At 40.3% G+C, this 14,687-nt stretch overlaps 1 protein-coding gene across 1 annotated transcript; it reads right to left on the bottom strand.

The window, feature by feature from the left end:
• Positions 1–3,952: 3,952 nt before the first annotated feature.
• LOC129774586 (uncharacterized) lies at positions 3,953–14,388 on the bottom strand. The gene is made up of 6 exons (XM_055778351.1): positions 13,988–14,388; positions 12,934–13,059; positions 6,335–6,994; positions 6,156–6,266; positions 4,510–4,776; positions 3,953–4,429 (listed from the first exon to the last, which is right to left on the bottom strand). The coding sequence occupies exons 1-6, from the start codon at positions 14,386–14,388 to the stop codon at positions 4,333–4,335; spliced, it is 1,662 nt and encodes a 553-aa protein (XP_055634326.1). The 3' UTR covers positions 3,953–4,332.
• Positions 14,389–14,687: the final 299 nt, after the last annotated feature.

The raw sequence follows: 14,687 nt of genomic DNA on the forward strand, positions 1-14,687 counted from the left end.
CCATTAATTTGATATGTTTATCAACTCTAGCGGTTTAGCGGTTCAAAAGTTATGAATTTTAAAAAAAAGTAATTTTTGAGAAAAAGTGGAGAAATATTGATTTTTCGGACTCCCTTTAAAGGAAAGGGTACTAGGGTGGCAATGGATGTATGAAAAAAAAAATTCTCGAATTTAAAGAACCGACCATGTTCATTTTGTTGCATTTTTGCATTTTGCATTTTTAAGTCATTTGGCATCGAAAAAAATTCGATTTTCTGAATTTTCTTCACTCCCCCATTGGAAGATTTTCGAGGATCAAAAAATCTAAACTTTAAGCGCTAATTTTCAATTAAAAAAAGTGGAAGTGCACAAAGAACACTCAGCTGAGTAACGGGTGTTAAATAAAAATGAGAATTTTTTCAATACCTTTCAGTAACTCAAATAAAGAGCGTAAAATTTTCTTTCTCCAAGAAAATTGCTCTTTGAGCTCCCTAGAAACAGTAGGCGTGTTTGGTTTTGCTAGTTTGAATTTAGTCAAAGCAAACAAGTGCGTCGAAACAGCACGTGCTCCGCGAACACATTGTACGGTTCTACGAAACGCATTTCCAACTAGGAAAAAAGTTCACGGTGGCACATTTTAAGGAAGAAAATGTACCTGTCAGTACGGTATATCGTATCCTGGGTTCCCTGAACGTAGAGCGGAAGGTCGGAAGTGGTCGTCCGGTGACGATAATGACGAAGCAGAGGAAGACATCGTTAAAGAAGCTGTTTGACAACAAGGACGCAACCAGCCTGCGTGACGCCGGTCGGAAATATGGCTGCTCCCACGTATTGATCCATCGGACCCTCAAGATGGAAGGAATCGCCTGCAGGAAGAAGACGAGGTCGCCGGAGTACACGGAGGAGCAGATTGAGACGGTTAAATCACAGTGTCGGTGGATGACCAAAAAACACCCCGGGACGTCTTTCGTTCTGGACGACGAAAGCTATTTTCCGCTGTCCAAAACACATATTCCAGGAAATGATAATTACTACTCCAGCGACAAGTCATCCACACCGCCTGAAGTGAAATACAAGTTCAAGCACAAGTTTGAAAAAAAGGTTATGTTGTACATCGCCATTTCCGACCGGGGCATTTCAAAGCCTTGGTTTAAGCCGAGCGGTCTGGCAATCAACCAACAAATCTATCGAGAAGAGTGCCTCGATAAAATCCTGCTGCCGTTCCTGAACGAGCATCACGCGGATGGGAAGTACGTCTTCTGGTCGGACAAGGCGTCTTCCCATTACGCTAAGAAGACGCTGGCGTATCTTGAGGAGAAAAAGATACCGTTCGTGCCGAAAGATCGTAACCCAACAAACTTGCCCCAGTGCCGCCCAATAGAGGATTTCTCTGGCTCACTCAGTGCCCTAGTGTATAAAAACAATTGGAGGGCCAAGGACACGAAGCAACTGACTACAAGAATCCGGAATTGTATCCGGAAAATGGACGTAAGTGCCGTACAACGTTCTTGTGAGAGCATCGCGACAAAGTTGCGTCGAACAGCGGACCACGGCCCTTACTCAAACATTCACTGACATTTTTTTGAAGAAAATACATTATGTTATCAATAAAAAATACTGAAAACGATGAAAAAAATAATTTTTTATATGTGATTGAAAAAATTCTCATTTTTTATTTAACACCCGTTAGCAGGCAAAGTACCGTAGTGCTTATTAAGTACTTTTCATATATTAGGTAATGCAAAAGGTATTTTAAAATATCCTCTATCTTCCTCCATTACGTATTTTTGTATTCCTTATGCATTAATAGTAAAACAAACAATACTCCTTGTGCATTAATAATAATACTATAATACATAGAAAAATACACTAATACACTCGAAAATAGCGTGAATTTGTTCGGACCTATGAAGAGAAATTGGAGGCAAATTCTTCGCATGCATGAGGAGAAAAGCGTTTCATTAGCGACAACTTTGCACATTTTCCAGCCATGCAAGAGCCTTCTTCTTGGATGGCACTAACTTTCCCAGTGGAACTTCTGCCTTCTCAACGTAGGTATTACTTGCGTCATTTTATTAGTAGCACATAGGTGAGATTTCTATGCCGGATAACACGCCTTAAATGTATTCATGATAATGTGGGACGCTAACCAAGCCACGGGAGTCTTAGAGACAATAAAAAAAAGCAACCTGATTTCGGGATTCAAAAAATGTGGCATTTATCTGATTACTGTGAAGCCGCTACTAAAGAGCATCTCACATGTTCCAAGTTCACCAGAAAGAATAGAGAACAGAGGAATTGAGGAATTCCTCAATTCGAAAGGCGAGATAGTGGATGAGGGCGGCACACGAAAGCGACAGAAGAAGCCTCCAAGAACCACGGCAGAAGACATCAGAATAAAACATCAACCAAAGCCTTCATTTATAAACATTTACATCGCACTTCTAAGGGGATTGACACTACTTTCGTAACTCAAAAATCATTCAAGATACTTACATGTTGTTAAATTATCTTGAACTCATTTAGAAATTGATTTCTAAATATACTTATTCAATTTTGGATAAGACACAATGTCTCTAAAAACATTCCTGAGAAGTTATGGTTGTTTTCTGATCACTGTGCATCCTAGCGGTGATATTACGAACTAAACCATTGTTATTCCGTTATAGCCAGGGATCATTGGATCAACTTTGCTGAATACATCATGCTTATAGAAAACATCTCAAATGAGCTATTAATTTCTCCCCGATTTGAGGACTTTTGGACCACTTTGTGGCGTTGGCAAAAAAAAAATCACATACGTGACGCCTTCTGAAATCTTACTTTTTGGCTTCTGAAATCGAAACCAGGTGAATCGAGTCTGTAAATCCTGCATAACCAGATGGAAAAGTTCCGATCAACATAGCTAAAATCGAGGACATCAGGAAGTTGCAAGCCTTTATTTTGGATGTAGATTATATACCACAGAAACCCGGGATAAACATGACTAATAATCCAATTCAAGTAACAAGGTTCATGATCTGAATTGTCCAGTAAAAACATTTGAAAGTTTGCTCGCAAATGATATGTATTTCATTTAATGAATATATTCACATGCCTCATAACATTTTCTTAGCAGCCGCTAAAAAACTATTCTAAGTATTGCTTGACTGTAAAATCCGGGTAGTTGTTGGGGGTTGGTGGATTTGAATCCCGCTACTGTCTACTCTAATGTATTCTTCAGGTTGGAAATTCGTTCGAGAACCCTTGAGCAATAAGCATATCGTTGGGCTTGCCAACCAATGCATGATTGGATGAATACTGGAAAGGCATAGTTAGCCTCAATTAAGTACTGTGGAAGTGTCTCCTCCCTCTTTCCCCCTCCTTCGACACGGAGCACAACTTGTAAACAACCCTATTCTTACTTGGTATGATCATTATGAACATTAAAGGTGCATAAAATTTAATTGAATCATCTCAAACCGATAAATACACCACTGATTTCTCGGTTGTTTGAGAAACATCCTTTCATATTGATGAAAAAGGGGTGTCACATAATATGTTTTAGTTGTGATAACCGAACCTGATAGAATCAACAAATAGAAGGACCAGGTCAAGTTTCTGAGGAAAACAGTTCTTAGTCGTTTTCTCGCAAGTGCGTCAAATGAATTGTGAACACCGTCGCAGTGCACATTCTCTCATCTACAACTTCATCTACCTGTTGTGAGCATCCAACAATTACAGAAGCATTAATCTAAACCGAACACACCATCTCCTCCATTTGGGTCATCATGTTCGCATGCGGAAAAACTACTGTTTCCTCCAGTGGGAACTGTCAACATATGAGTCACAAGTATGAAGCAGAGTAGGGTAGTGTCGAGTGCGAATCAACGTTACTTGAGTGGATATCATCAACAATGGTCACTCGAAGTCGTGAAGTCGAAGTGACGTGTTGACATGGAAACCGTTGATTTTATTCCAGCGAAATGGTACAGTGAATGCTTACATAATACACATTTGAAGAACACTTAGTTACATAACTTTCACTCGTTGATTCGTGCATAATTAAGCCATGCTTCTGGGCTGAAAGAGACTATTATACGCCTGCGCTGTTTAGGTTTAAATGCCGAGACAGAAAGCATACATTATGACTGTGATTCATTATTTCCTCGTTCATCTCTCCGTGCAAACATTACCGGAACGTATACGCTTATTTATATGTTTATCAACCGAGTCATATAAAATGAAAATCGAAAATCTTAATTTAGCCGCAGACGAGGTGGCTTATTGTTCCAACCGAGTGACGTAAAGTGGAAAAGCTCCGCAGGAACTCGAACGAACGTGAAGTGATGGCGATAACAAGCAGGTAGAGGATTAAGTGCTTTCACAGCGAAATCTTGAACAGTCGTCGTCTTTGACGGCGCGGAAAATCTCGTCCAACCCGCTCTGCCGAGCACGTTCCGTGGGTGTCCTATTGTAGAGAGAGGGAGACAGTGACGAATTGATAAGATTAATTGTGTAGGAGTAGTCCCAAATTATAGTTTCCCTCACTCGTTGGCAATTTTCCACAACATTTTGAACAGCATGTCCGCCTCGTGATTGATTCCGAGACGAGCCATTTCGCAAAAAGATTTCTCCTCACAACCGCTGGCAGCCCTCGTGAGGGCAGACACCGAAATGGCATTGATGAACTTCAGCAACGAATTGTAATCGCCTTTGGAAGGCTTGCTGTTGTCCTCCGACCGCTGACGAGTTGGATTCGTAAAGCTGCCACCGGTAGCACTTATCGGTGACGGAGTTTGCATCTGTACCGGCGATCTGTATGAGCGAAAAACATAAAACACGAAACGAATTAACAACAACAACTAAAACATGCCAAAATAGCCTGCGAGCAACAGGTTACCACGGGACCACAGCTCGGTAACCAGCGCAGGGTGAAGAAAATCGCGAAAGGTTACGTAAAATTTCGACACACTCCTCCCCTCGCGTCGCAGCATCAGCATCAGCGCAGCGCAGTAATTTCACTTTTATTCGCCTTAATTTGAACTGTTTCTCTTCCTGTCCGACTGACCGCCTCTCGCGCTATGACTTATCGGTTTTTAGGCACGTTTTTCCGCTCGCTGCAAGCAGCTCCTATTACCTTCTTGTTATTTGTTGGTATTTTCATTTTATATTCAATCGCGTAACAGATCCGATAGCTGCATTCGAGACTTCCAATATGTGCAACCACGATGGGAGGAGTCATTTAAACCACAGTTTGACGCTAAATTGGAAAATTGATTAATATGCGCGTTTAGATTGGTTGCTAATTTTATCTGTCTAATTGTCAGATGACATCATATCGAATTAAAAATCTTTTGCTATGGGTTATGAAATACGGTGGCAAAATTCCATCCCAAGCGCACATACCGCTGCCAACCCTAAGGAATGTGGATGTCTCAAAGGGAGCGTTAAAATCCCCTCAAAAGCCACAAAATTTTCTCATAAAAGTTATGATTACAGATCCGAGCTGAAAGTGAAAACGGTCGTGCGTATGTATGTCTGTCTGTATGTATGCCTGTTGCACAGTATACAAATGCCGTTTGTGTGTAGCGTTGCGGCATTCGTCTAAGGAAAGCCGGCTTCGCGTAGTAAACGCTAAAAGACGAAAGATGAATGAACCGTAGACATAGTGACGGTTGCTCACATGTTGATCCTCACCGGTGAGACCCCTCTGGCCTAGCCCTGTTCGGAATTGGCAACGTGCCGCAGGGCTCTCTGGCTTCGCTCTTCCGCCCCAACCGCAACCCGTCTTTGGTATGTGGAATAACGTAATAACGATAATCGCATCAATGCCTCGAATGGGTCTGGCTGCTCTCAGTTGAAAATAGCAAAAGGCTGGTTAGCTGTGTTTCGATGCAAATCGCACAATAAACGGCTTTAGAGCGGGTTTAGAGTTTGGTGTGTTTAGTGGTGATGGAAAGTACAATGTTTCAATGCGTTTCTCATCGCGCCTCTGCTGGCGAAGATTGTTGAATTCCGTGCCCTGTGTAGCGCTTTGATTATTTGTGGTTTGGGTTAACCACTTAGGTAATGGCGTTTTCGCGAAAAATGATCCCAAAACTGGCGGTGTTTCGCCTCCGTGAACTTGACTTTCACATGCGGTGCACGTTATCAAATTTCCACGAAGGGTTTCACCATGATGAAATAATACTCACTGCGTCATGTTGGGATTCACGTAAACAACCTGTGGGGTCAACGCAGAGATAATCAGTCCTATGGGTATGGCAGCTGTGAGAACGTGAATGATCTTCTTCCATGGTGAAACGCTGCAGAGAAAGAATTTTGACATTCATAAGCTGTCAGCAAATCTGTGAAAATAATCAGTGCCAATTACTTCTTGAGCGATTCATGTCCTTTGCCACCGATTTGAAGTCTTGAGCCGTGATCCCCACCTAACACGTATCCCAATGGTTTGGTAGTGCTTTCTGGTTCATCGGAGTATCCACCCCCACCACTGAAGGGAGTTTGTTCACTGATCACATCAAACGTGTAAGGTTGGTCTCGAATGGGAATCTTGTAGTAATGATTGCCGGCGATAATCTTACTCTCGAGGTCGGACTCTTTTCCATCGTCTAAAGGAGGTTCTCGATGCGCTGCTGAGTCACCCTCCTCCTCTTCGGGGACCCATTTCCACATTCCCTTCGGTGGTGTGAACTTAGGCATCAAATGACTGAATGGACTCTCAACTCCATCTCCCACGTTAGGAACCCATAGGAACTTTCCCCCCTTATAATGTTCCGCTTTAGAGGGCCGATTGTGGGATGGTTGTTCGATTTTCACGTCACCATCGAAACCAACCGGATAGTTGAGGTGACTTCCTCCGTACCATCTGGAATCGCTGTTAGCTACATTCGTTGGGTAAGCCGCATCCACCTGGTGAATATTGATCCCTGGCGGGGGATTGTGGCGATTCTCGGTTGTATAGTAGTGGACCAGTTCGGGGGATGGGATGAACTCTTTCGATGAAGCCTGACGGGCTGACTGTTTGTCGAAGCTTAAAAGGAAAAAAAAGACGAGCAGGTATAGTTTATCAATATTTTTAATTTGTATATAGGGTATGTAGGACAATGAGAAGAGACTCCCAGCGAGCGAAATTGTTGATTATGTGCATACCCATCGAAGATAGAAGCTAGAGTTAGCGTTAGATTTCCAGTAGGGCCTGAATGAATTGCAAAAACTCAAAGCCTCCTCAAAAGAAACAAACAAACTGGCATTCGTTATACACAGTTTCCAGCAATTAATTACGATTTTCTTCACAACTTTAAATCTAAGGTGGAACTCGATGAAATCATAAATAGCTTCTATTCATGCCGTCTGGTGGAAAGCGCTCGTATATTTTTTTTTATCACACGCTGTCACTACAGCAGCTGAGTCGACAACCTGAATTTGGAAGCCCCACATGAAAAGAAGGCAGTAGGCCTTGACAATATAGGTACGCAAAAAAACGGATCTATCTAGGAACCATGTTAATGAAATAAAAATTTTGAGTACGCAAAGTGAAGGTTGTTTATTGCACTTCAAAGGGAAAATAGCGAAAAAATTATTCCGATTTGGTTTGACGATGAAAAGTCGAACCTTACTTTAAATACCACTTATCATATTTTGGACACTTTTTTTGGCAAACCCGAGTGGGCATTTTATTTCACCATCTCTTCTTCTCTGTCGCATCCCAAGTCACCTTTCCATTCTTCTTAAACTTCTGTTTGAGAATTGCCCAATAATTCGCAATTGAGAATTGAGGGCAGTTGGGTGGATTGATGTCCCTTTCGAAGAAATTCGCCACGTTATCTCGATACCACTGTAGTACTTCTCCGCAGCTTGTCAAATCAGGCCAAAACTTTACAGGTCTATTGTTTGCTTTACCCCTTTGCGGTCGGAATTAATTTCCCTTGAAAAAGATTCTCGTATCTCTCCACGCTGGTATTTTGTTTGTACCGAGTACCGTTATCTACTATTCATTGAAACTTCGTATACATTTGTGCAAAAATTCATTAAACATTCATATTCGCTTAGAAAAATGTAAACTATTACATCGTTGAATAAAGTATTTAGCATGATTCTTTGCAGTGGTGGCTGAGAGCAGACAAACGACCGCAAAGGGTTAATGTACGAATGAATTCGTTTTTTAAACACTGCAACTTGTTTAGTTCGGAATCCATAGTCTCGTTTGTCACGGAAACTTTTTGTCAGCAGCTGCAAGTACCTTACCAGATCGTAAAAACGGCAGAAACGAATTACTAGGAACATCACCTCGACCAATGGCCTCATAGAAACGTGCTCTACACTTTTAAATGCAACTTCCGATCCTGAGAAAGCGGTGTACCGATGACATTGTCAACTGAACGTGTTAAGAGTGTCATTGGCAAAATTATGTATTTCAATATCACCTAAAACTTTGTTGACGATTATGAGTTGGTATAATGTAATTTAGGTAGAACCTAGCATTAGAATTACCATCGAGCAAGTTGCACAATATCGTACAACCTACGATATTGTGCAACTTGCTCGATGCTAATCCCAATTTCTCCAACAGTTAAGAATTGTGTAAACGCAAATGAAACACAAATTTCGACATAACTCAAAAACTAAGCAAGTAAATAGAACCAAATGTGAAAGTTTTAAGGCGTAACAAAAGTTTTATGGTGATTCGAAATTCCTCCCCTCTCTTTAAGAGGGGGCTGACATAAATGAAACACAAATTTCTGCATAACTCGTGAACTAATCAAGCAAGAAATCAAATATGCCATGTGAAGGTTTTAGAGAGCACAATAAGTTTCCATGGTGTTCCGACACACCTCTTCCTCTCCTTATCAATCCTAATAAAACGCCGACTGGAGATCACGTGTATACATTCAATGCGTATGTTATTGAATACATTGCTTGAGTCATGTTAGGCGACTGCACAGCGACGCGAGAAATTGTGATTCGAAGAAGAAACAATAATCTGGAGTTCATCGTTGGAACCCACCGTTCAAATGACGCTCTCCATCTTCATCTCTAATGATACTAATGTTCCTAATGTTCCTAACGTTCATCATCTCAACGTAGAATGACTTGCGAACGGTAGAGAGGTAGAGAGCAAACGACTGCGATTCTAGACAATCAGAAGCGGTGGGAGGAAAAATACACTCACTTGCGAGACGCTATCATGAGCAACGCCGACGCAGCCTTTGCTATTGCCAGGCTTAAACGCATGCATGACAATACACAATGATATTACAGCACGTTTGTTCAAACAACAAAAAAATTAACGAAATGTTATTGACAAACTTCATTACAACTTAACATGTATTCGGTTCCGCACCTTGATGGATGTATTCGGCTGGATGGCAAAAGCGAGAATTACCTCATATGCACATTTTTAATTTGGGTAGTCGACAAAATGCACCATGAGGAAATCGATAGTGTAGTTTCTTCAAAAATTCCAGATGCGTCTGTTGATCAACTCACCCGTTTTCTGAAATCCGATCGAGTCAAAATTACCCGAATCGATTGCAATATCGCAATATTCTGTCATCCGTTCGACTTCGATAGGTTGTGCAAATGTCATCCGACATTGAAACGCAATGCAATGTAGACGTCATTGAGCTTCGTGTTCCATTTCTGTGAAGCGTACATTGTTATGAATTCCCGGGTGAACTTTGAAACAAATTTTTTTAATGAAATATGACTCTATTGTGTGTTCTGTGTAATGGAATAGAACATTCTCTGCAGGAAGGAAAAATCTTGAACGAAAATTGTCTCTGATAACTATTTTATATGCTGGATTATATTTTGGCTGCAATGCAAGGAGATTTATAGAAAAATAGTTAGGTTAGGGTCAGGACTATGTCTTGTATGTATTTAATTTTTTTTAACAATCAACATATACTAAGAATAATTTTATGGATGAACAACGTTTGCCGGGTCAGCTAGTTATTTCATATAATCGTGAGCTGGGCGCCAACCCTTACTAAGAAACTGGATATATTGGATATACTGAAAATAATCAATCTCAAAAAGTTTCAGTTTTCATAGGTATTGTTTCAATTTTGTTCATATTGTATGTCTGGTTTTAAATTGTTTAATCCTTGCGGGGAGCCGATGACTTTTGGAATCTGATTCAATTAGAATTCGTTTTATTTGAGAAAGTTGTCCAGGATGGAAGCCGAGAAAAAAAAATTGAGTTTGGATTTTGCATGAGTGCTGAAATGTTCCCTTGGATGTACAACAGAAACGCGTTGTAGTGGAACTCACGATCGGAAGCTGAGATTGAAGGTATTGGATGAATGAATGGATGAAGACTTGGCAAGCTGCCACCACAGTTGAGAGGTGCTTCAGTGGTATTGTGACAACGGGATTGATTTCATTGAAAAATATCTCGATAAATATATCTCATCCAAATTTCGCCCAATCATCCCAATTTCGCCCAAACCGACGAACTTCGTCCCGCCCAAAATAGATTTTTTGATTTGAATACTTTCAAACATCCACGTTTTCTTACTAAGTGAACGTTATTGAGTCCAATCACTGAGCTCTTCATTGATTGATTACCCTTTGAACCTTTACAATTTCCTTTTACTATAAATTGTCTAGTACTTCTACAAAAATTCGTCCTTATAATATAAAATTATTTTCAGACACAATTCTCGTTCAAGATTCTTCAAGCTTTTGGAAATAACATGTTTCTCCGTTGCATGGAACCCATGCTTGATACAGAGAATATTACAAAATAAAGACAGCTCAAATCGGACCATTCCTTCCTCGGGTTCAGGGCACACCAACACATTTGGCCTTCCATTCTTGTTTATATAGACAGAAGATATAGGAATGCGTTATTCCGTCTGAAAATCCATTTCCACTTTCGAACAAAAATAAATTTCGTTAGCGCCAACATCAAATGGACTAACAACGCTTAGCAAATTGTAGAACATATGGGAATTCAATTTTCCGAATTTTCCGATTTTTCTCTCCGCTATATTGATCTACGGGAAGAGACGAATACAACGAAAAATAGATGACTCAAATTGAACCATTCCTTCCCCGGGTTTTGCGCTTACCAACAGATTTCGCCTTACATTTATATTTATATAAAACATGGAAATGCGTTATTTCGCCTGAAAATCCATTTCCACTTACGAACGAAAATCAAATTCGATAGCACAAACATCGAATGGACTAACAACGCTTATTATGATTTGATTTTTTGTACATATGGGAATTCAATTTTCCGAATTTTCCGACCTTCCTTCAGGATTTTACGAAAATTTTCCGATTTTTCTCTCCACTATCTTGATCTACGGGAAGAGACGAATACAACAAAATAAAGAAGGCTAAAATCGCACCATCCCTTCTTCGGGTTTTCCGCTTACCAACAGATTTTGCCTTACATTAACTTTTTCTTTAGTTAATAACTCAATTGCAAAAACGTTCCAATTTAAGTTTGCTATAGAATTTGATAGGTGAGGTTCTGACCTATCTTCCACATTGTCAAATACAGCTGGGAATGTATTTGAGGCTAAGCTATGACCAAAAGAGAGAGTCGATGTAGAGAAATCGATCAAATCACTTACACCCCTTTCATTCTAAGCCCCTCATATAGAATATCAAGCGAAACTTCGAGAAGGGTGCCAAAGCGACTCGAGATGCTGCAGACATGAAGAGATCGTAGAACAAAATGGCCGCTGAAGTTGACCAACAATAAGAGCAAACTTTGATGGAGGGTACCAAAGAGATGTACGAAAATTCATCAAAACTGACGGAATCATTTTTTCAGTACTTTTTATGAAAAGAACAATACATTGTCTAAATTTTGATATAAATAGGGTAAATGATCTTGGTTTGTCCGATATGGGGTGTTTTTACGCAACAAGTAAATGCAAATCGATTTTTCTTCATGAAAATCACATATAATCGATACGAGTTTGGGTCCCCAAAGTTTGAAAATCCCCAAGTCTCTAGTTGATAATACTACCATAAGGCGTTGAAATTATTCAAATTTCTATGTTTTTTAACGACTTCCTCAAAGAGGAATTATGATCATGGTTTGACCAAAAAATGATCATGGTTTGTCCGGCTGTAGAAATTACCATTTTTGAATGAAATCATTCGAATTCTCAAGTAAATGTTGCATTTATCATTGCATGAGTTTACTGTCATCATATTGATTCATTCATAATTTAGGCTTTCTTCAGAATATTGCATTTTCTTGGGCATTTTAAAAGTGTTCTCCCAAACACACTCAACATAGAGAAACTTTATTTCTGCTATGCGCGAAGAACACAATAAACAAACTGCAGCGCGCCAAGCGGTTGCCATAGAAATCATGTAGACAAAACAACATTAGTGAATCGGACAACTCATGATCAGAATTGAGATAATCGAAATGTGTTAATTACATGATTTGGCTATGTAAATCTGATACAAATGGTGTGCAAGAATGATGTTTACAAAATGTGTAAGTGTTATAATCCAGAAAAGGTCTGAATACGTGCGAGATAATCATCTGGTAATCGATTAAAAGTTAGCTCGAATGAGGGGCGCATTGACACCAATAGATGGTGTAATTTATAATCCTTTAAAGCATGTGATTCCGTGAAAATATACTATAAAACTGCTGTAAATCATGAAAAAGACAATTTTATTTATATGTTTTGAAACATTCGAATACCTGATTTGACAAAGGTGTGCTGAATTAGAGCATTCAAAAACAAACCACGGTGAGCAATCGCGAAGGTTCACTACATGTCTAGTTTTGATATGTTATGATAAGTTCATGAATATATTCATGATATGTATCGCGTGATAGTTTAAACGGGTGATAGGAAAAATAGTATGTTGTTATGCATGTACATTTAGCTTAAGGAGAGAACTATGTATTGCGATTCATCACAAAAATGTCAGTAATAAAGATTTGCTCACCAATAGAGGTGAAATAAAATTCACAAAACAAACCTCCTTCCACTAGTGCCATTTTTAGATGATTGTTGAATCGAGCTGCCGTACAGCTGCCGTTTCTTGTAGCCGGAAATCTGCTGCTGGATCATATTGCTTCCCGCGAAGTCCTTCAACCCGGCATGCCTGTAAGAAAAACAACAGCAATTAATTAACGGCCAGTAAACCCCACTATCAAAACAACAAGAAGTGTGTTCTTCATTTACGTTTATCTACCGTTCATAATGTAATTCGATTTGACGTTTAATTGCCGGCTAAGATAAGAGTGAAAGTGTATCGTAACACGTTTTGCCAAGCATGCCCCTAGCGGCAGTTCGAATCGCTGCTACTACTGCTCGTTAAAAAGCCACTAGCCACTCGGCGGAACCCGGTATTTGGAATTCGCCGTTCGCAGTGGACCAAAGAAGCGCGTGCAACCGTCTTGCCGTCTTCAGGTTTGCATTATTCACTCGAATGCTTCTGCCAGACTCCCGAGGCACTTGTCCGCGTTCGCATCACCGTGCCACAAGCGATACCTGTGCGGCGCGGGCATCAAGGTGCATATAACTTATCGATGATTAATTAAACATGAGCCAACAACGGATCTCAACTGACCGAAAATGTTTGCTTGTTGTTTGCTCGAATCGCGTTCCGGAACAGGTTGAACTATGGCACGTAGCAGCACCGGCAGGCATGCATAAAAGTGCATCTGAATGTAAATTATACCACTTTCCCGAATCTGTGCAGCGAGATCTGCTCAACGATGCGACAAGTTTTTTTTCAATAGTGCAAAGATTACTTTGTCCACGAAACTTCGGTTACAAAATAAATAGGTCGAAAATGATTCACATTATGTATATCATAATTACCATTTAATTCTCTTCTCATTGGCGCAATCAATGATTCTGATGTAATTAACACCATCAACTCATCCATATGAAATTTTCCGCCATATCATACGCTTTTCGCGTCAATAACTCAACCCAAAATAGATTTTTTGTTTTCAAATCAATTTGCTTCGAGACGGAAAGACAAAAAAAGACACTTGCCATGCCATCAATATCTTGTTACATACTTTTTAAAACTCGATCCGGAAGAGAACCCCGCAGAAGCTGATGCCGATGGTGATGACGTTGAAGATGGCGTAATAACAGATAATGGCGTATCGCGATAACTCGAACTGTGCTGGCCGTTGTTCGCTGATCGAGTTTGGTGGCTGTTGCCGCCGCTGCCGTAATCCACGGAATCCGTTGTGCCAGTTGTCACCGGTGGTGGTTTGTTATCTAACGCAGCGCTTGCGTTTGATGTCGACCGAAAGTCATTTTCACTCAGAATAGAAGCATTCGGTAGCGTACTTTTTAGCGTTTGCTGTGTGGTGTTTTCGTTTGGAACCTCGTGTACTTCTATTGTCACAACGAACTGAAAGTTTAAGGTCCAAATCGTTGCCAGAAATGTTACAAACAACAGACACTGCATTTTCACTGTTTAACTGAATGCATTTTTCTCGGGAAAATCAAAACAATCCTTGGTCCTAGACTGTCGCCGTTCGTTTAAGGGTTGGCTTCGGTGGATCCGTGGGTTTTATATTACTTACCGCAACAACTGTATGCATACCCATCGATTGTCACTGCGCCACGCGTCTCGCCAATGCGCAAGAACAATGCCGTCTTCGGGTGTCTGAAGGCTCGGAGGGCATTTGCTCTGCACAATGAGGTATTAAGTATTTTGCGACATCAATTTTTTCAAAGTGTTGCTTATCGTAGTGCTGTTTATTT

The sequence above is a fragment of the Toxorhynchites rutilus genome, chromosome 3 (assembly GCF_029784135.1).
Source record: "Toxorhynchites rutilus septentrionalis strain SRP chromosome 3, ASM2978413v1, whole genome shotgun sequence".
In the NCBI taxonomy this organism is placed as follows: Eukaryota; Metazoa; Arthropoda; class Insecta; order Diptera; family Culicidae; genus Toxorhynchites; species Toxorhynchites rutilus.